The following is a 22,992-nucleotide window of genomic DNA, read 5'->3' on the forward strand; positions in this document are numbered from 1 at the left end:
GTCTGGGGTCTTAAAAGCCTGTGAGCAGCCATCTGAGATATTCTACTGGTCTCATCCCTTCAGGGGCAAGGGAGAGTGAAGAGAACAATATACAAGGGAAAGATTAGTCCAAAGGATTAATGGACCACAGCTACCAAGGCCTCCACCAGACTGAGTCCAGTACAGCTAGGTGGTGCCCGGCTACCACCACTGACCTCTCTGACAGGCATCACAACAGAGGGTTCTGGATAGAGCTGGAGAAGGATGTAGAACAAAATGCTAACTCACAAAAAAAAAAGACCTGATTTACTGGCCTAAAGGAGACCTGAGAAACCCCGAGTGTATGGCCCCCAGACACCCTTTTAGCCCAGTGGTGGAGTCACTTCCGAGGTTCACCGTTCAGCTGGGAAGTGGATAGTCCCATAAAACCAAATGGGACTAATGAGGCACAGAAGTCCACGGACAAGGACTAGAAGGCAGAAGGGGATAGGAAAGCTGGTGATAGGGAACCCTAGGTTGAGTAAGGATAGTGTTGATGTGTTGTGAGGTTGTTAACCATTGTCACAGGGCAACATGTGTGCTAACTGTTTAATGAGAAATTATTTTGTTTTGTAAACCTTCATCTAAAGTGAGAATAGCAGCACAATCAGAAGAGCATAGTCGATGTCACTGAACTGTCCATGTAGAAATTTTTGAAATGGTGTATCTTTGGCTATGTGTATTTTCACCAAAAAAAAAGGTCGAGAAGGGAGAGGGTTGACATGTCGTGGGGTTGTTGATCAATGTCATAAAACAATGTGTGCTACTGTTTCATGAGAAACTATTTGTTCTGTAAAACCTTCACCTGAAGTACAATAAAAAAAAAATGAATGAATTGCGTTTATAATAGAGTATTTTCTTGACTTGTAACTTTTGTTATTTTGATTGTTTTTTGTATTTTAACATAAGCACTACGCAAACCATATAGAAAAAAAAAATAAAAGTTCCAAATATAAGTCTGAAGTTCTAAAGATAGTGGTAAATTAATTAGAGGTTTATATATTATTTTATATTCACAGATAAATCTTTGGTCTCTCAGTCAATACAATAGTGTTAGAACTCTTGTTTTCAAACTACGTGATTTAGTCCTTAGGGTTTTCTTAGATTTGGAGGAAATGAGGGGCAGTCTGACCAATTAGGGGCACTAAATCTCTTTTCACTCCCATTCCACCAGAGCAGCCCAGCTATTATCTTTTTCTGTTTGGGTTTCTAACAGGAGATTTTACTTGAAATTTTGTTTTCTTTAACGTCAAGTTTCAAACACACTGTCTTAGGGAATTTAGCGAAACATAACTTAAGAATCAAAATATATCACAAAAAAGGTCTAATTCAAATATTTCAGTCAGTACCTCTAACATTCGAAAAGTTTAAAGACAAACTATACAATAAAATATATATTCAATTTAATCTACATTTAATGCTATCTCCTGCAAAATGTAGGGATGAAAAAAAGACACCTTTAGATCAAATATGGAAAGGTTTTTAGAAGATGTTCCATTTAGAACCAACACATTACTCAACAGAGAGCTTGGTAATTATGGAAATTATTTTTAGTAGGTGAAGTTGCTGAAGCTATCTGCACATGAAAATTTGAAACTTCTCAAAATGAACCAAGCTTCAACTCTGAGCTGAGGTTTTAGATTATGGAGAATGTAAAAACATGATTTTCATAGTAGGAAAAAGTCACGGTAAACTGAACTTTTGAAAACAATTTTACCTTATATTAAACGATATTCTATAGGCCAGTTCATTTACTCAGCTTACCCATTGCCATCAAGATGATTCCGACTCATAGCGACCCTGTAGAACAGAATAGAACTGCCCCATAGAGATTCTAAGGAACACCTAGTGGATTTGAACTGCGAACATTTTGTTTAGCAGACATAGCTCTTAACCACTAGGCCACCAATCCTTATTCAGCTTAGTTGACAGTTTAATCCCCTACAGTGACATAGCAAGGGGGTTGCTAACAGAAACTGAAACACAACTAAGATATTTTCTGTCTGCTTATACAGATAGATACTATAGGATTTGTAAAGCAGAGGAAATGGTCTTTTGCCGTGGGTAGAGTTAAGAAAAGCTTCACAGAAGAGGAAATATTTGAACTTTGTCTTTAAGGATGAGTGAGGATATGCTGAGTTAAAATCAGTGCAAGGATTCAGGTATAATGTATTGAATGTGCAAAGAAGCAGAAGTGTGAACAGCCTGCTGGTTTCAGTGAATTAAGAATGATTTGATGAACTTGGAGTGTAAGGAGAAAGACAAAAACAAAGAAAAGAAATCTGGAAGATAAGATCTATGGAGGCTTTGGACTTTATCTCTAGGCAATGGGGAGTCATGAAAACATTTTAAGCAGGAGTGTAACATGATCATCTCTGTGATGTTGGAAGATCACCATTATCACTGTGGAGTTTAGATTGGAAAAGGCAGGATTGAAGCAAGAGAGAAGAATAGAATATCATTTATTAAGAATCTCTTGGGCTGGTTTCAAATTCCTCATTTCTGTGAATACTTGTGTATGAATAGTTGTGAATGCTTTATTGTCTGTCACTATATTGTGATCTTCCTCAGAGAGATAGTATCTAGCTGTTCTTTCTACATTCAACAACTCATTCAGTACCTGGCACATAGACAGATCCTTAGGAAATATATTTTGAATTACTAATGCTGAAAAATGAGCAGAAAGTGAACAAAACAATGTTTTGTAGTGCTGCTTTACAATGTACTTTCAGATTTTGAACTGCAGCAGGATGAGAGCTATGTAAATACCTGTAGAAGTCCCCTGCTGCTCCAACCTGTTCATGAGCTTTAATACCTGTTCCTTGTTGAAGCATTGTCATTAATGATTTATAGAATTTTTAAAAATAAAAGACTATCGATTTTCTGAGAGGTAACCTTCATACAGTAAAGAAAATAATAAAACCAAGAGGAATATAAGGATGCCAGATTCACTTAGCCATTTAGAGGGGGAAAAAAAAAGAGAGAAGTAGATACTTTCAACATAAGCCAAAGATTCTTTAAATTTTTTAACTTTTTTTCTTTTTTTTTTTAACTGGGGAAGAGATGTAGATTTTAAATGGAGGAGGAATATATTTAAAACTGTGATCAGGCTAAGTACTTTTTTTTTCTTACCTACATTTATACAAATGTTCTGAACTATTCAAATTAATATTAGGCACAAGTTTAGGTGCAAGATCACAACACAGAATTCGTATGTCCCATCTCCCTGACAATATCATGCATTCATTTTCCATGTGTCCAGACACAAAAGCCTGGCAAGACAGTGTTTGAAAGAGGAAAATCTGATTAAAATTTATTATTATACAAGTAAGAGAAGTTTGCACTGCCATTGTTTAACTGATAAGATAGAAACTAATTATTTTTACACAAGGGTAATAATAAATTCAAGCAATATAATGCTCTGATGGTTTCATTTACATTTTCAGTTTTTGAAGCATGGATTTTAGTCGAATTTATTAACATTTACATATTTTTTCACTTAGAATTTCAAATTTGAATTTGTAATATGTATACTATGTGTATATATGCATTGTCTCTATTTGATTTTAATCAAGGTTATACATATGTCCAAGATATTCATGATTTGACAATGCCTGCATTCATCTCTTATAAATGGAACTGGAATAAAAGATTTTGTCTACACATGTGGTAAATCATAAATCCGTGTCACTACCAACACCAAGATGTTGTTGTTGTTGTTTTGTGCTGTCGAGTCAATTCTGACTCATAGTGACCCTATAGGACAGAGTAGAACTGCCCCATAGGGCTTCCAAGGAGCAGCTGGTGGATTCTAACTGCTGACCTTTTGGTTAGGAGTCTGAGCGCTTAACCACTTCACCACCAGGGCTCCAACTGGGCAGTACCAATTCAACTAATTTATGATCCATGATTTACACAGGAGTTAATAATCTCAGCACTAAGATCATGTATTTCATCTGAAAGAATCATTGATGGATTACAAAAAAATTAGTACCCTGGAATTTCTGCAGTAGTTTAGTCCTTTACTGTTGCATTTAAGTACTTAATAATTAGTACATTTTTCATCAGTAAAATTGTGTAAAATGAATATAATTGCACGGTCCATTCTGGGAAAGACGAGCAGTCCAGAGTGGCTGAAATACAGGGATAGTATAGTGGACTGGGAGAGAAATAAGCTCTGCAAAATACACATTTTAAAGGGGGAAAAAAAATCCTTTTTAAAGAAAAGTGAAATCAACTTTTGTAGTTAAATTAACAAGATTATTTTATTGGAATGTATACTTGCTTGTATTCTGGGAAACTTTTATTTTTTAGATGCAATTAAACTTGAATTTAAAAGCATTTTCTGGTGGTATTAAGATAACATATTTCTCACAGTAGCAATTCATCATTACCTTTGTAGTTAACCTTGAAGCCAACAGATCCAACACTTTCATCTGTTTGAAGGTGCAGCCACATTTGGCTACTCATGCTTACTATCAAGTCTGGCACAAAGCTTCCAGTTAACCTAAAAGAAATGGAGAAATAAAGGAGAAAGGGGTTATCTAAACACTCTCTGCGGGCAAATTATGAGATAGATGTGCCTCTTAATACTTTCTTTTCTAAAAAAAAAAAAAAAGAAATAAAAAACCTCTCAAATATACTTACAAAATATATGTTAATGTAACAAAAGAGAAAAGCTACACAATTTAATGATTAAGGCTTATTATAAACAAGTACGAGTTTATGTGTCTAACTAGGATGAATCATTCATATCCCTGAGGTAGGATTACTACATTTTATACCATCAGAATCTTATACTTCTTTTTGAACTGAAGAGAAAAAGATGATCTAAAAACACTTTTTTTTTAACACAAACAATGCATTTTGTTTAAACCTTTCAAGTTTCACAGAAGTTCATTGTAAAGAGATATTATGAAAAACATCAAATACTGTGAAAAATAATGAAATGGGAAGGAGCATAATTCAGCGCTTTATAATATTGATGTAAGGTACATAAGCCTTATGATATAGTACCTACATTATAGGGGCTAGCCATGTCATACATTACATTCACTCTAAATAGTTTATTTTAATTTAATGTGGCATTTCTGAATCTAGGCATTAATAAGCTGTCATTCAGTAATGCTCAATTTTATAATGCAAGAAAGGGAAATTACTTCATGTTTTCTCCGTCACTCATAATATGGTAGTCATATATTTGAAACAAAGCCACAGGTCATACAAAGGAGGAATGAAAATGAGTAAATAAGACTGGGGGAAAAAGTCTGTCAAGAATAGAAACAGAAAAAAAAAAAAAAGACTCATTTTCAAGTAAGTATCCATATTGGTAGAAGATTCTAAAATATAGTAAACAGGTAGATTTCTAAAAGAAGAAATTCTTGAATGTCTTCCTACTTTATTGCTAAAAGAATTAAGACTACTAGACAATTGCATCAAAATAAAAAGTATAAAGTGTCCCCTTATTATAAAAAGGGCACCCTAAGAAGGCAGTTGATCTCCTGAATAGTGTCTACAGTATAATTAGACTAGCAGAGGGCAGCACAAATGACTGTGTCAGTGAAGTGACCATGGCAGCAAAATGGCCCCGTTGGACAGTCAGCCACCAACACTATAGAAATGACATCTGCAGACTGCATTAACAGCCCAGCTATGTTACCTGTGTCTAGTGTCAGAATTTACAGAAATCTATCACAAAGAAACTCAGTAAAATACTGCGTTTTAATTGTGGGATTATACATGATACTGGGAAACCCTGTGAGATATCAAGATAACTATTTTATGGAACTTCAGATTATACTAATTATCTTCCAGGCAAAATTTGAAATTTAAAATTTGAAAGCAAATTTAAAATTACTAAACTATAAGACACACACATGCACATATACTATCTTTCGTAATCTGTGTGCGTCTACACTCAAACACAGTCTTAAAAATGTGTTTCGATTAAAATTTGTGGCACATGAACTTTCAGATTGGTGAGTTAGTACGTACCAATCTTTTGAGCTAAAGTACAGACACAGACTTGGGTTTCTGAGCAAGACAAAGGACTCCAGCTAGAGACATAACAGAAAGTGAAGTAAACCCATTATGAAATGGGCACAAGAGCCATAAATCTATAGGAAGTATGTCAGCTACATCACATCAAACATTCCAATAAATTATCTCACAGTGAATATTAAAGGACACTTTATGGGAAGATTTGGTTATTGCTCTTTATTACATCCTCTTATATCCTTCTAGAAAGATCCCTGGTGACACAGTGGTTAAGCTCTCCGCTGCTAACTGAAAGGTCAACAGTTCGAAACCACCAGTGGCTTTGCAGGAGAAAAGACCTTGCGATCTTCTCCCGTAAAGATTACAGTCTAGGAAAGCCTATGGGACAGTTCTACTTTAACCTATAGGATTGCTATGAATCAGAATCTACTTGATGGCACACAAAAGCATCAACATATCTATCTCAGTTCTGTACTGCTACACCACCACCCTGAAACATCTAGTACAGTATTTTGTTGGTTCATAAGGACCAGCTAACACATGCAGACTAAACCGTTCCCTTACTAACATGTACCCCTACTACCTCTGATTCTATCCAGTTCCCAACTCTTTGCTGGTGTAAGGGTAAATACAAATCTAAAAAAATTAAATAATTTAAAATTTTCCCTGGTGCCAAAAAGGAAATAACCACACACACACATACCACTGCTTCTCTTTAGCATTCTTCTTAGAAAACTTGAAATTACAAATGATTTCTCTGCCTCTTTGAAATGTATGCAAATATTTTTAAAAGCTAAATAAGCCTCTTGCCAGTTTTGTGTCCCTGAAATGTCTTTCTTGGAGCCTTGGAGCCATCTCTTTGAAATGTGAACATCAAGGAGAATGGTGCTCTGTCTCCCTGTGGAAGTTTAAGCCTAGACACTTGGACGCATGATGTAACATCCTCCTTGTCATAAATATATGAGAAATTTTATTTTTCCTTTTCATAAGGATGGTTAACAGGGCTTGTATCTCTATGGCTATATAAAATGGTGAGATTTCTTTTTCTCTTGGCAATCTCCTTCACAGATTACCTATAATCTGCATAAGAGTCTGGCTTAATGCTTATTCAATAATAAAACAACTTCATTCTTTTCTACATTTTGTGGAAAGGGTTCACCAAGTTAGCAGGAGATTTTATTTTTAATTATATTTCCCCAACAATTTGATAACAATGGGATAGAATATCAAGTACTTAATTGAGTGAACCAGCTGATGGTCTTCTGGTCATACAATAATCATATAAAAGAATCTGAATTATAAAAATTCTCCAGTTTTACTGTTCCACTCTTTTGGAATATTAGCTGGACAAACCATCCTCTCCAAGTTCAAGATTTCATTATTAATCATGGGTAATTTGGGGTCTTCAAGTTCTATCAGGATCACCATTAGCTTTGACAGTGGAAAATTATGGGAAGCAGGAATGTTGCCTGCAGGTCTTCCTCTTAAATGGCTCTGTCACATCTGGAATGAGTATACATATGAGAACCCAGTCCTGCAGTGGCCTGAGGATGGTTCCTTTGATTTCAATAAATTACTGTATTTGAGAGAGTTCTTAGAAGGTCCACTCCCAAGAAAATAAATTAGTGCTATTTATTGGATGAATATCATTCTAAAAAGAAAGTTAAAAATAATGTGCATAGCCAGAGGAAAGACTGAGAAAATTGGAAAGGAAATGTAAGAATTAAAAGCACTTTCTCTTTCAAAGAATCTTCCTCCTCCTTTATCTTCTGTCTCTGCTTCCTCTACTGACCCTGTCTCTTTATCCTTTCTGTCCTCATATAGATTCCTGGGAAGAGGGAGGCAGTGGCCTTTTAGATCCCTTTGTTAGTGGATTTCCCTGAAAAGAGGGACAAGGGAACAACTTCTTTAGCTGGTAATAAACTGACTGCCCCGTTTGAGGACAAAGGTTTGTATGTCTCATGCCTTAGCCCAGATTCTACCTCCAAGAGTCCTGTATTATCCATACACCATATATTTAGGAAAGCAGAAACTACAAAGAAATGTGATCAAGTAATATCTGAGAACTTGCATAAAAATCTGCTCCCATATAAAGGTTAAAAGATGTAGAGTAGTTGAAGTAGTCATTTGAAATGACACAAAAATAAATAAATAAATAAAAGTGTTGGGCTGGTGTCTCAGTTATCTAGTGCTGCTATAAAGGGAAACACCACAAGTGGATAGCTTTAACAAAGGGAAACGTATTTCCTCACAGTAAAGTAGGCTAGAAGTCCAAATTCAAGGCATCAGCTCTAGGGGAAGGCTTTCTCTCTCTGTTGGCTCTGGAGGAAGGTCCTTCTCATCAATCTTCCCCCGGACTAGGAGCTTCTCCGCCCAGGAACCTTGGGTCCAAAGGATGCACTCTGCTCCCAGCACTGCTTTCTTGGTGGTATGAGGCTCCCTGTCTCTCTGCTCACTTCTCTCTTTTATATCCCAAAAGAAACTAGCTGAAGACAAAATTCAGTCTTGTAGATTGAGTCCTGCCTCATCAACACAATTGCCACCCATCCTCCCTCATTAACATTATATAGGCAAGATTTAGAACACATAGTAAAATCACATCAGACAACAAAATGGTGGACAATCACACAATACTGGGAATCATGGCCCAGCCAAATTGATACACACATTTTTGAGGGACACAATTCAATCCATAACAGTTGGTAAACACCAACATAGGGAAAAAAGAAAAAGAGTCATATAATTCTACTTTTTTTTTTATTACAATGCACGAAAAATCAGTTCTTCCTTTATGATTGCTAGTGAAGCTCTAGCTACTGAGAGGCCACCTGGGTAACTTCCTGGGTAATTCAAGTGCCTTTCTTGCCAGATGACATTACTCATTTAAAGGCTTCATTTCCCTGTGCCTCAGAAATTTGTAGTTCCCAGTATCATGCTTCCAGTTTATAGCTCCAGCATGGGGTTTGTACATAATTCTGCAACTGGTAGCGTTCACTCCTTTGGTGGATCAAGCATGTTGGGGACTGGAACACAATCAACTGCATCAAGGGGTAGCCAATTGTCTGCCACCATCCACAACTACGGATGGCTTTGTAGACCCATCGAAAGGGGTTGCTCATAGCCATATGTTAAAGTGAGCTGGGCGGAACTGCAGCAGTTTGTCCAGAAGACAAGTGAGTCCCCCCACCTACCCCCTTCTTTTCCCCATCAGGAGTTTCTTGAGGATTTCCCAAAATTCACTGGCATGGATCAGGAGCAGATCAAAATTGTCATTGGTCCCTTCTGCCTTTATCCTGAGTCTCTTGCTAACTATGCAATCTCAAGTTAGGGAAAAGGTAGTAGGATACAAGAATGGACTATTTCTAAAATCTTAGCAGAAAGAGACAAAAATTTATATATATATAAATATACATATATATAAAACTACTTGCATGTCCCACATGCTGTGACAGTTATCTTACAAGTGCATAAGACCCAGGCAACGATAAAGACTCCCTTAATACAACTAAGTCTTACTTTGGGGAAATCAGAACATAATGTATCAGATGGAGAAAATTACTTATTTCCATGTTGTCCAGGAATTACGAAAAAGTTTACAGATTCCTATAAGATTAATCAAACTCTAAAATCACTCATTTACTAAAATTCAGGAATATATGGATTAAAATGGTCTACAGATTTATGTTTGTTAAAAATTATAATTACTCTGTAAGCAAGCATGGTATCCTTCCCTTTTGTTGGAAGGCATATGAATTTGTATCTGCCACCAGGTTTTATGCTAGATTTAACTGAAACCTCTCATAATCACCTGAGTTGGCAGGTGATTTTATTATTAATTATATTTCCCCAAACCTGAGTATCAACTTAAAATCCTGTCCCTTCTATTTTCATGCAGCCTCAATGGCAAATGCCTCTCAGTATCCTCCCAAAGGCTTTGATTTTGACTCAAAGGGTAGGATCTACATGCTTTGAACAATTTTGTACACAACCTGCATTCATAAGCGATTAATCACTAAAGGATGCTTTTGGGCTATGGGGGGAGGGAGTCTTCAATCTTTCTTAAAAGTTAGTCTTCAAATAACTCTCATGCTTTTAATACATCTTTTTTAACCTATCACTTGTGAATTAAAAAAACAAAAAACCTTCTTTAATACATATTTATTTATGGGCTGAATAACCCCAGTGTTCATAATACAGTCTAATCCTACTTAGACCCTTCACACTGGAATAAAAGAGTAAAAGCCCTAAATACATTCACTCAGAAATCTTCCTCAAGCACTGAAATCAAAAATGAAATAAAGAACGTGATCTACTACTTCTCTATTAGGCTCGATGCCTGATTTTCTTTATAATCACTCCAGGCATATGAGTGCATCCAGTAGAGATAATGATAGCAGCCCTATATTCCAACATGTTTTTTCTATCATATAAATATGTAACATTTGCTTTTTATGGAAATACTTTTAATAATCTTTCTGCTAATATAGTGCTATAAAGAGTGATTTATATGTTCATTTCCAAGTACATGCAATTTACTTAGGATAACGATGGCAGGAAGATATTAGTTAAAAAATAACTGAAGCATCACCAGTAGTGTAACAGTTCAGGAAATGGATTAAAGCAGAATTATATATATATGGTTTTCAAAATAAAAATATATAAAGGACTATGGTATAAATGGGACAACATAAACGTTAGTTCAGTTAGCCAACTGAGTAGTTAATAATTGTGACTTTAACTTCATTTATAGACACAGGCAACAAAGTTTTCATTAATTAGGTAATTTAAAAGCATACTGTGTGTGAGTGTGTCTCATGATTTTTATTCTCAATTATGAACAGATTTCTGTATCAACTTTTTTCTTTTTGGAAAGGGAGTTTGAAGGTGAAAATCTCAACACATACATCTTTGTATTCACCTATGGTTACTTCGTTATATATATTTAGCCCTATAACAAGGTGCCTTGCTTATAATAGATAGTATTATAGTATTTGTAGGAGGAAACCCAGTTTATTTGGATTCCTTTTCTTATTTCTTCTTCTACAAACACTATTGAAATGCTTACCATGGTACCAATATTTCTAAATAAAAAGGAAAAAAAAAACATAACCAGATAGTCCTGTAGAGCTCTACAGCTCATGGCTTGTCCAGGCTAATGTCTGCAAAGATACCTTTTCCACTGATATGTCTCAGTAGGTGTGTCTTGGTGCAGAGTATTTTTTTTTCTTTTTCTATTACATATATAGTAACATCTACAAGTAAAAGGCACTGCAGTAGGTATTTTGGGAAATCCAAGATGAGTAGAAGATGGTCCCTGCCCTCTAGGAACTTAATATAATTGTATTATGATTGCATGTGCATGTGTGTGTGAGTTGGGATCAAGGAAAAGGATGAAGGGCAGTAAGAAGAGTTTTTTTTTTTTCTTATTTCAATAACTTTATCATAAGGAGTAAATTTTTTTAATGACTGATCAATTCTCCAAGCTCTTTTTATACTGTGGCAATCAACCCTGGTGGGTTAGTGGTTAAGAGCTACAGCTGCTAACCAAAAGGTTGGCAGTTCGAATCCACCAGGCACTCCTTGGAAACTCTATGGGGCAGTTCTACTCTGTCCTGTAGGGTCACTATAAGTCATAACTGACTCGACAGCAATGAGTTTTGTTTTGGTTAGTCAATCTCTAAAAATATAATTTTGTTACTACATCTAGTATATTAGTATACTTTTTTATTAACCCATAGAGTTTTTTTTTTTTTTAATTTAGGTTTTCATTATTAAGAGAGGGAAGTAAAAGACCAAAACCAGGAAGGTATAATTATTTAGAGGTAGGAGAGATTGTTGAAGACAAATATCAAGTACAGTAGTCTGATATCAGAAAGAGTAGAGCCCAGATTTTGAAATAGTGAATTGTTGAGTAATAATAAAAATTTTAAAAAAGGAGGCAGAGCCAAAATGGAGCCCTATACAGACGTATCATGTCATCCCTTTCAAGCAAAGACCTGAAAAACTAAGTAAAATAGACACACATGTCAATCCTGAAACCCTAAGCATTAAATGAAGGGATGAAGAACTAGATCAAATACCAATGGAAGAAGAAACTGAAGGAAAACAGAGAAGGAAGAGAGATATGGAGTGGAGATCCCCTGTCAACTAACAAGGCACAGTGTCACCATCTTGGAGCACAGCCAGCAATGACCCTTGACAGGGTGTACAGGAAGACAATTTCACGGAGCTCCCAACAGGAGAGAAAGAACTCAGTAACCAGAGAAACATGTTTTCCCACCCCCTACTTTTTTGCCTAGTATGTCACCTACACACCTTCCCAACAGTCACACTATACTGCCTTGGATAGAGAACTACTGGCCTGCCACTAGCACAGGTATGCCCCACCTCTATCCATTGGCTCTTGCCATGCCATTTTTTCCCTTTCCTCCTTTTCTTCTCTCTTTCACCTAGCCTCGTACACAACCTCTACCCCTTCCCACCAAGTGATGCCACACTGCCAAGGGTAGAGAGCCATAGGCCCACTGTCAGTCTGGGTCTCCCCTGATCCCACCTGCTGTCTCCCATCAAGTAATTTTTTTTTCTTTTACTTTTTACCATTCTACATCTTCTTTCCCCCCCACTCCACTTAGCCAAATATGCCAACTCTCCCCCTTCCCTCCAAGCTATGCTGCACTGCCATAACTAGAGAGCAACCAGCCCAGAGCCACTCTGGGTCTGCCCCACTCCCCACCCACCAGCTCCCACCATGTTTTTTTTTCTTCCCTTTTTTCCTTTTCTTTCTCTCTCCTACAAACCCCATATGCCACCTCCCCCCCCTTCCCTCTGAGATACACCACACTGCTGTGGTGAAAGAGGCACTGACCTGCCACTTTCCACTGTCCATACAGCCCCATACACCACTTAAAACTCACATCTTACTGTCCCCCAGGTCTGCCTGACCCCCACCCACTGGCTACCCTTTTTTTTCCCTTTCTCTCTCTTTTCTTTTCTTTGTTCGCACCACCTATCCCTGTACACCACCTTCCCTTCCCACTGGCCCTCATCATGCTACTGCAGCTAGAGCATCCTGGCTCAGGCCAACCAGGGCCTGCACCAATGCCCCCCCTTGCCACTTGACCAGCTGTGAACAGAGGGAAGCAAGCCCATACCACTCCCTATCTGGCATCCCCACCTATCTGGTGAAGGGCTGTGAATGCTCCCACATCACTAAACCAACATCAGAAGGCAGACAGCACCCACCCAGTCCACCTTCAGCCACCTCACCAAACAAGTGTGCAGCAAAGCAGGTTCACCCTGCCTTTGCTACCTGGCTTACCAGGACAAGCTGGTGAGAGTTATTGTGCCCACAGAGGAGCAAGCAGTAAAACACGCCTTGCCCACCCATGCTGACATATCAAAACAAAAAGAAGAAGAAGGACAAAACAAAAACAGACAAACATACAATCAATAAATAAACAATATCTTAATGTCTCAGAGATAGTAGACAATACCAAAAGATATAAAAAAGCAGGACAAGATGGCTGCAGCAAGTGACCAAAATAAAGAATCAGATGACCTTCCAGTAGACGACAAGTCAGTGGAACTACCTGATATGGAATTCAAAAGGCTAATATTTAATGCTCTCCAAGAGATTAGGAAAGATATCAAGAACAAAACACTTAAAAAAACAAAGAAAAAATACACAAAATCAAGGAAAACACAGACAAAACAATAGAAGAATTCAAGAAAATAATACAAGAACAAAACGACAAACAAATAAACAATTAGAGATCATACAAAACAGCAACTAGAAATCCAAAAGACAATCAACAAAATTTCAGAAACGGACAACTTAATAGATTTTTGGAGAAAATTTTAAACAATGGAAGACAGAATCAGTGAGATTGAAGACAAAAACATGGTGTCACTTTGAGGAAAAATCAGAGAAAAGAATGAAGAAAACCGAAGAATTATGTGGGACACAATCAAGAGTAAAAATGTGTATGTGATTGGAGTTCCAGTAAAGGGGAAGAAAATGGAAAACACAGAGGAGATTTGTTGAAGACTTGCTGGCAGAAACCTTCCAAAATATCATGAAAGTGAAAATCTGACTATCCAAGAAGGTCAATGAACCCCATATAGGAAAGACTCCAAAAAATGGTCTCCAAGACATACCATAATCACACTTGCCAAAACCAAAGACAAAGAAAGACTCCTGAAAGCAGCTTGAGACAAACGAAAGGTCACTTACAAAGTGGAAATAAGATTAAGCTCTGATTACTCAGCAGAAACTATACAGGCAAGAAGGCAAAGGAATGATATATGTATAAAGCCTTGAAAGAAAAAAAAAAAAAACAACTTCCAATCAATAATAATATATTCTACAAAATGTTCTCTCAAATATGATGGTGAAATTAGGACATTTCCAGTTAAACAGAAATCAAGAAAATGTGTAAAAACCAAACCAAACTTACAAGAAATATTAAAGGGACCCCTTTGGTTAGAGAACCAACAACATCAGACAACAACCAGAGTCTAGGACACAGGACAGCATTAGCCAGATACCAACCTAGGTAAAGAACTCTCAGTAATAAAACAAAGCTAAAAGACAAAAACACAGAAACAGAGATGTTAATCTGTAAATAACATTAAAACAATAAAAGGGAGAATAAATGGTGTAGGTATACAACTTTCAAATAGAGAGGAAGTCAAGGTGATATCAAGTAAGAAAAGATTGGTTCAAACTTAGGAAGATAAGGGTAAATTTCAAGGTAACCACAAAAAAAGTTAACAAACCTATTCATCAGAATAAAAAAAAAGAAAAACATAAAGTCTTAATAAACACAAAATCTATAACAATGGAAGAAATGAAAAGAAAATCCATAAACAAAAGGAACTCAGCACAGGAAAGTAAGAGGAACAAAGAAAATGTCAGCATTATTAATGTCACTGAACTGTACATGTGAAGACTGTGGAAATGGTTAAAAAAAAAAAGTTACCTGTATTATTAAAAAAAAAAAAAAAAAGCAGAACAATATGACAGCAATAAACTCATACCTATCAATAATCACACTGAATGTAAAAAGTATAAGTGAACCCATAAATAGAGAGTGGGAGAAGGCATAAAAAAAAAGCATGACCCACCAATATGCTGTATACAAGAGACACACCTTAAACACAAAGACATAAGTATATTAAAAATCAAAGGATGGAAAAAATGTATCAATCAAACAGCAACCAAAAATAGCAGGAGTGGCTATACTAACCTCAGATAAATTAGACTTTAAGGCAAAACCAATCATAAAAGACAAACCAAACAAATACCAGACACATTGCCATCGAGTTGATTCCGACTCATAGCAATCCTGTTGGACAGAGTAGAACTGCCTCATAGCGTTTCCAAGGAGCATCTGGTGCATTTGAACTGCTGATCTGTTGGTTAGCAGCTGTAGCTCTTAACCACTATGCCACCAGGGTTTCCAGAAAAGACAAGGAAAGACCTTATATAATGATTAAAGGGACAATCCAACGTGAAGACATAAACTTAATAAATATCTATGCACCCAACGAGAGGCCTCCAGAATGCATAAAACAAACTCTAACAGCACTGAAAAGAGAAATTGACAATTCCATGATAATAGTAGACTTCAACACATCACTCTTGGTGAAGGCCAGAATATCTAGAAAGAAATTCAACAAAGATACAGAAGCTTTGAAGGCCAAAATCAACCGATTTGACCTCATAGACATACGTAGAGCACACCTCCCAACAGCAACAAAGTATACATTCTTTCCAATGCACATGGAACATTCTCCAGAATAGACCACATTTTAGGCCAAAGCAATCTTCAATAAAATACAAAACATCCAAATAATAAAAAGCATTCTCAGTGATCACAACGTCACAAAAGTAGAAATCAATAACTGGAAGATCAAGGAAAAAAAAATCAAATAAACAGAAACTGAATAATACCTTGGTTAAAAACAACTAGGTAATAGTAGAAATGAAAGACAGAATAAAAAAAAAATCCCTAGAATTAAACAAGAATGAAAACACATTATATCAAAACCTTTGGGACACAGCAAAGGCAGCGCTCAGAGGTCACTTTATAGCAATCAATGCACACATCAAAAAAGAAGAATGAGCCAAAATAAAAAATTAGCCCTACAGCTTGAATAGAACAAGAAAAGCAAAAGAATCCTGTAGCCACCAGAAGAAAGGAAATAATAAAGATCAGAAGAGACATAAATGAAATAGAGAACAAGAAAGAAAAAAATAGAATCAACAAGACCAAAAGTTGTTTCTTTGAAAAGATCAAAAAAATTGACAAACCATTGGCCAAATAGACTAAAGAAAAACAGGAGAGGAACCAAATAACCCATATAAGAAATGACTTGGGGGACATTAAAACAGACCCAAATGAAATAAAAAGGATCATAACAGAATATGCTCTGAAAAACTGTACTCTAACAAATTTGAGAACCTAGGTAAAATGAACAAATTTCCAGAAACAAACTGCCTACCTAAACTAACACAAGCTGAGACAGAAAATCTGAACAGACCCATAACAAGAGAAGAGATTGAAGAGGTAATTAAAAAAAAAAAAAGAAGAAGAAAAACCTCCCAACAACAACTAAAAAAACGCTAGCCCAGAAGCTTCACTGGAGAATTTGACCAAACGTTCAGAGAACAGCTCAAACCATTAATACTCAAAATATTGCAGAGCATAGAAAAGGAGAAAATACTCCTAAATCTATTCTATGAAGCTAGCATAATCCTGATACCAAAGCCAAAGATACCATAAAAAAAAGAAAATTACAGACAAATATCTCTCATGAATACAGATGCAAAAATTCTCAACAAAATTTTACCCAATAGATTTCAACAACATAAAAAAAAAAAAATACACCACCACCAATTGGGATTCATACCAGGCATGCAAGGATGGTTCAACTTTAGAAAACCAATCAATGTAATCATCCACATAAACAGAACAAAATAAAAGAATCACATTATCATTTTAATCAATGCGGAAAAGGCATTTGATAAAGGCCAACACCCATTCCTGATAAAAGCTATCAGTAAAATAGAAATAGGAGGGAAATTCCTCAGCATAATAAAAGAAGCCCTGGTGGTGCAATGGCTAAGAAGTTTGCTGCTAACCGAAAGGTCAGCAGTTCGAATCCACCAGCTGCACCTTGGAAACTCTAAGCGGCAGTTTTACTCTGTCCTATAGGATCACTATGAGTTGGAATCCACACAACGGCAAGAGGTTTGGTTTTTTGGTGCACAAAAACAGCAGCCAACATCATTTTCAATGGAGAGAGGGTGAAAGCATTCCCCTGAAAACAGGAACAAGACAAAGATGGCCTGTATCACCACTCCTATTTAACATTGTGCTGGAAGTCCTAGCTAGAACAGTAAGGCAAGAAAAAGAAATAAAAGACATTAAATTGGAAAGTCAGAAGTAAAGCTATCCCTATTCGCACATTATATGATCCTATACATAGCAAATCCCAAAGATTCCACAAGAAAACTACTGGAACTAACAGAAAGATACAGCAGAGTAGTAGGATACAAGATAAACATAAAAAATCAGTTGGATTCCTATACCCCAAGAAAGAGAGCTTCAAAAAGAAATCAGGAAAACAAAACCATTTATAATAGCCCCTAAAAATATAAAATACTTAGGAATAAATCTAACCAGGGACATAAAAGACCTATGCAAAGAAAATTACAAAACACTATTGCAATAAATCAAAAGAGACCTACATAAATGGAAAAACATACCATGCTCATGGAATAGGAAGACTCAAAATTGTGAAAAGGTCAATCCTACCCAAAGAGATCTACAGATATACTACAATCCAGATCCAAATACCAACAACATTCTTTAATGAGATGGAAAAACTAATCACCAACTTTATATGGAAAGGAAAGAGGCACCGGATAAACAAAGCATTAGAGAAGAAAAAGAACAAAGTAGGAGGCCTCATACTACCTGTTCTCAGAACCTGCTATACATCCACGGTAGTCAATACAGCCTAGTACTGGTACAACGAGAGACACATAGACCAATGGAATAGAACTGAGAACTCAGACGTAAGTCCATCCACCTATGGTCATCTGATCTTTGACAAAAGATCAAAGTCCATTAAATGGGGAAAAGACAGTCTTTTTAACAAATAATGCTGACAAAACTGGAGGTCCATCTGTAAAAAAATGAAACAGGATCCATAACTCACACCATACACAAAAACTAACTCAAAATGGATCAAAGACCTAAATATAAAACTAAAAACGATAAAGTTCATGGAAGAAAAATTAGGGACAACACTAGAGGCCCTAATAAATGGCATAAAGAGAACACAAACCATAACTAACGGTGCACAAACACTAGAAGATAAACCCGATAACTAGGAGCTCCTAAAAATTAAACATTTATGCTCATCAAAACACTTTACTGAAAGAACAAAAAGAGAACCTACAGACTGGGGAAAAAATTTTGGCTATGACTTATCCAACAGGGGTCTAACCTCTAAAATCTACAGAATACTTCAACAATCAACAACTAAAAGACAGATAACTCAATTAACAAACCGGCAAAGGGTATGAACAGACACCTCACCAAAGAAGACATTCAGTGGCAGCTAACAGACACGAGGAAATGCTTGCAATCATTAGCCATTAGAGAAATGCAAATCAAAACTACAAGGAGATACCATCTCACCCCAACATTACTGGCACTAATCAAAAAAAAAAAAACAGGAAATATCAAATGTTGGAGAGATCGTAGGGAAATTGAAACACTTATGTGTAAAATGGTATAACCACTAGGGAAGATGATATGGCACCTCCTTGAAGAGCTATAAATACAAATATCATACAAACCAGCAATCCCACTCCTAGGAATATATCCTAGACAAATAAGAGTCATCACATAAATAGACATATGCACAACCATGTTCATTGCAGCATTACTCACAATAGCAAAAAGATGGAAATAACCTAAGTGCCCATCAACAGATGAATGGATAAACAAATGATGTTACATACACACAGTGGAATACTACACAATGATAAAGAACAACAATGAATCTGCAAAACATCTCACAACATGGATGAACCTGGAGGGCATTATGCTGAGTGAAATAAGTCAATCACAAAAGGACTAATATTGTATGAGACCACTACTATGAAAACCCTAGAATAGGTTTGTTGTTGTTGTTGTTAAGTGCAATCAATTCGATTCTGACTCATAGCAACCCTATGTACCACAGAACGAAACACTGCCCAGTCCTGCACCATGCTCACAGTCCTTGTTATGCTTGAGCTCATTGTTGCAGCCACTGTGTTAATCCATCTTGTTAAGGGTCTTCCTCTTTTTTGCTGACCCTCTACTTTACCAAACATGATGTCCTTCTCCAGGGACTGATCCCTCCTGACAACATGTCCAAAGTATGTAAGATGTAGTCTCACCAATCTTGCTTCTAAGGAGCATTCTGGCTGTACTTCTTCCAAGACAGATTTGTTCATTCTTTTGGAAGTCTATGGTATATTCAATATTCTTCACCAACACCACGATTCAAAGGCTTCACTTCTTCCGTCTTCCTTATTCATTGTCCAGTTTTCATACGCATATGATGCCATTGAAAATACCATGGCTTGGGTCAGGCGCACCTTAATCTTCAATGTGATATCTTTGCTTTTCAACACTTTAAAGAGGTCTTTTGCAGCAGATTTGCCCAATGCAATGCGTCTTTTGATTTCTTGACTGCTGCTTCCATGAGAGTTGATTGTCGATCCAAGTAAAATGAAATCCTTGACAACTTCCATCTTTTCTCCATTTATCATGATGTTGTGTACTGGTTCAGTTGTCAGGATTTTCTTTATGTTGAGGTGTAATCCATACTGAAGGTTGTGGTCTTTGATCTTCATCAGTAAGTGCTTCAAGTCCTCTTCACTTTCAGCAAGCAAGGTTGTCATCTGCATGACACAGGCTGTTAATGAGTCTTCCTCCAATCCTGATGCCCTGTTCTTATTCATATAGTACAGCTTCTCAGATTATTCGTTTAGGATACAGATTGGACAGGTATGGTGAAAGGATGCAACCCTGACGCCCATCTTTCCTGACTTTAAACCACGTAGTATCTCCTTGTTCTGTCCGAACAACTGCCTCTTGATCTATGTACAGGTTCCTCATGAGCACAATTAATTGTTCTGAAATTCCCATTCTTCACAATATTATCCATAATTTGTTATGATTCACACAGTCAAATGCTTTTGCATGGTCAATAAAACACAGGTAAACATCTTTCTGGTATTCTCTGCTTTCAACTAGGATTCATCAGACATCAGCAACGATATTCCTGGTTCCACGTCCTCTTCTGAATTCTGCCTGAATTTCTGGAAGTTGCCTGTCGATATACTGCTGTAGACACTTTTGAATGATCTTCAGCAAAAGCTTACTTGTGTGTGAAATAAATGATATTATTCAATTATTTCTGCATTCTGTTGGATCATCTTTCTTGGGAATATGCATAAACTTGGATCTCTTCCAGTCAACTGGCCAGGTAGCTGTCTTCGAAATTTCTTAGCATAGACAAGTGAACACTTCTGGCGCTGCATCCATTTGTAGAAATATCTCAATTGATATTCCGTCAATTCCTGGAGCCTTGTTTTTCACCAATGCCTTCAGTGCAGCTTGGACTTCTTTCTTCAGTACCATTGGTTCCTGATCATATGCTTGAAATGGTTGAACGCTGACCAATTCTTTCTGGTATAATACTCTATGTATTCCTTCCATCTTTTTGCATCATTTAATATTTTCCCCATAGAATCCTTCACTACTGCAACTTGAGGCTTGAATTTTTTCTTCAGTTCTTTCAGCTTTGAGAAATGCCAAGCATGTTCTTCTCTTTTGGTTTTCTATCTCCAGTTCTTTGCACATGTCATTATAATACTTTACTTTGTCCTCTTGAGCCACCCTTTGAAATCTTCTGTTCTTTTACTTCATCATTTCTCACTTTTGCTTCAGCTATTTGATGTTCAAGAGCAAGTTTCAGAGTCTCCTCTGATATCTATTTTGGTCTTTTCTTTCTCTCCTGTTTTTTTTAATGACTTCTTGCTTTCTTCAGGTATGATGTGCTTGATGTCATTCCACAACTCATCTGGTCTTCAGTCATTAGTGTTCAATGCGTCAAATCTATTCTTGAGACGGTCTCTAAATTCAGGTGGGATATGCTCAAGGTCGTACTTTGGGTCTCGTGGACTTTTTTTAATTTTCTTCAGTTTCAACTTGAAATTGCATATAAGCAATTGATGGTCTGTTCCACAGTTGGCCCCTGGTCTTGTTCTGACTGATGATACTGAGCTTTTCCATCGTGTCTTTCCACAGATGTAGTCGACTTGATTCCTGTGTACTCCATCTGGTGAGGTCCATGTGTATAGTTGCCATTTATGTTAGTGAAAAAAGGTATTTGCAAGGAAGAAGTCATTGGTCTTGCAAAATTCTATCACGCAATCTCTGGCACCGTTTCTATCACTATGGCCATAACTTCCAACTACTGATCTTACTTCTTTGTTTCCAACTTTTGTATTCCAATCACCAGTAATTATTAGTGCATCCTGATTGCATGTTAGATCAATTTCTGACTGCAGAAGCTGGTAAAAATCTTCAATTTCTTCATCTTTGGTCTTACTGTTTGGTGCATAAATTTGAATTAATAGTCATATTAACTGGTCTTCCTTGTAGGCATATGGATATTATCCTATCACTGACAGTGCAGTACTTCAGGATAGATCTTGCAATGTTCTAGAAAAGGTTTACACATATTAAAAAAAAAATCTTTGATGGTTATAAGTGATGGGAGGTATGAGGAGGGGAAATCACTAACTAGACAGTAGACAAGTGTTAACTTTGGTGAAGGGAAAGACAACACACAATATAGGGGAAGTCTATACAACTTGAACAAAGCAAAGTCATAGAAGCTTCCTAGATACATTCAAACCCCTTGAGAGACCAAGTTACCAGGGCTAAGGGCTGGGGACCATCATCTCAGGGGACATCTAGGTCAACTGACATAACATAGGTCATAAAGAAAATGTTCTACATCTTACTTTAGTGAGTAGTGTCTGGGGTCTTAAAAGCTTGCACGTGGCCATCTATGATACATCTATTGGTCCCATCCCATACAGAGCAAAAGAGAATGAAGAAAAAACCAAAAACACAAGGAAAATATTAGTCCAAAGGACTAATGCACCACATGAACCACAGCCTGTAGCAGCCTGAGCCCAGAAGAACTAGATGGGTGCCTGGCTACCACCACCAACTGCTCTGACAGGAATTACAATACAGGGCTTCTGACAAAGTGGAAATAAAATGTAGAACAAAACTGAAATTCACAAAAAAAAGATCAGACTTACTGGTCTGACAGAAACTGGAGGAACCCCTGAGATTATGGCCCCCAGACACCCCGCTAACTCAGAACTGAAGCCATTCCCAAAGTCTACCTTTAGCCAAAGATTAGACAGGTCTATAAAACAAGCAATAAGATCTAAAGACTGTGCTTCTTAGTTCAATCAAGTATACTAGACCAAATGTACAACACTTGGCCAAAAGTAAAGACAAGAAAGAAAGAAGGGACAGGAGAACTGGACAAACGGTCACAGAGAGTTCAGGGTGGAAAGGAAAAGAGAGGGAGTGCTGACACATTGTGAGGATTGCAACTAATGTCATAAAACAATCTGTGTATGAAATTTTTAATCAAAAAATTAATTTGCACTGTAAACTTTCACCTAAAATATAATAAAATTAAAAAAAATAGATAATGTCCTTGTCAAACTATCTCATCAAAATATATGGCTCAGAGCATAGAAGAGGAAGCAACACTTCCAAATTCATTCTATGAAGCCAGAATAATGCTGATAACAAAACCAGGAAAAGATGTCACAAAAAAAGAAAATTACAGACCAATATCTCTCATGAATATAGA

General features: G+C 36.7%; 1 protein-coding gene across 2 annotated transcripts in view; it reads right to left on the bottom strand.

Annotated features, from left to right (window-relative positions):
• CSMD3 (CUB and Sushi multiple domains 3) overlaps positions 1 to 22,992 on the bottom strand; it is a 1,379,111-nt gene that overhangs the window by 602,954 nt on the left and 753,165 nt on the right. For both annotated transcript variants that reach the window (XM_004372959.1, XM_004372958.1), the window contains one exon: positions 4,413 to 4,525. In XM_004372959.1, the coding sequence (XP_004373016.1) occupies positions 4,413 to 4,525 (113 nt within the window). The remainder of the gene's footprint in view (positions 1 to 4,412; positions 4,526 to 22,992) is intronic.

The sequence above is a fragment of the Trichechus manatus genome, unplaced genomic scaffold (genome assembly GCF_000243295.1).
Source record: "Trichechus manatus latirostris isolate Lorelei unplaced genomic scaffold, TriManLat1.0 scaffold00022, whole genome shotgun sequence".
NCBI lineage: Eukaryota > Metazoa > Chordata > Mammalia > Sirenia > Trichechidae > Trichechus > Trichechus manatus.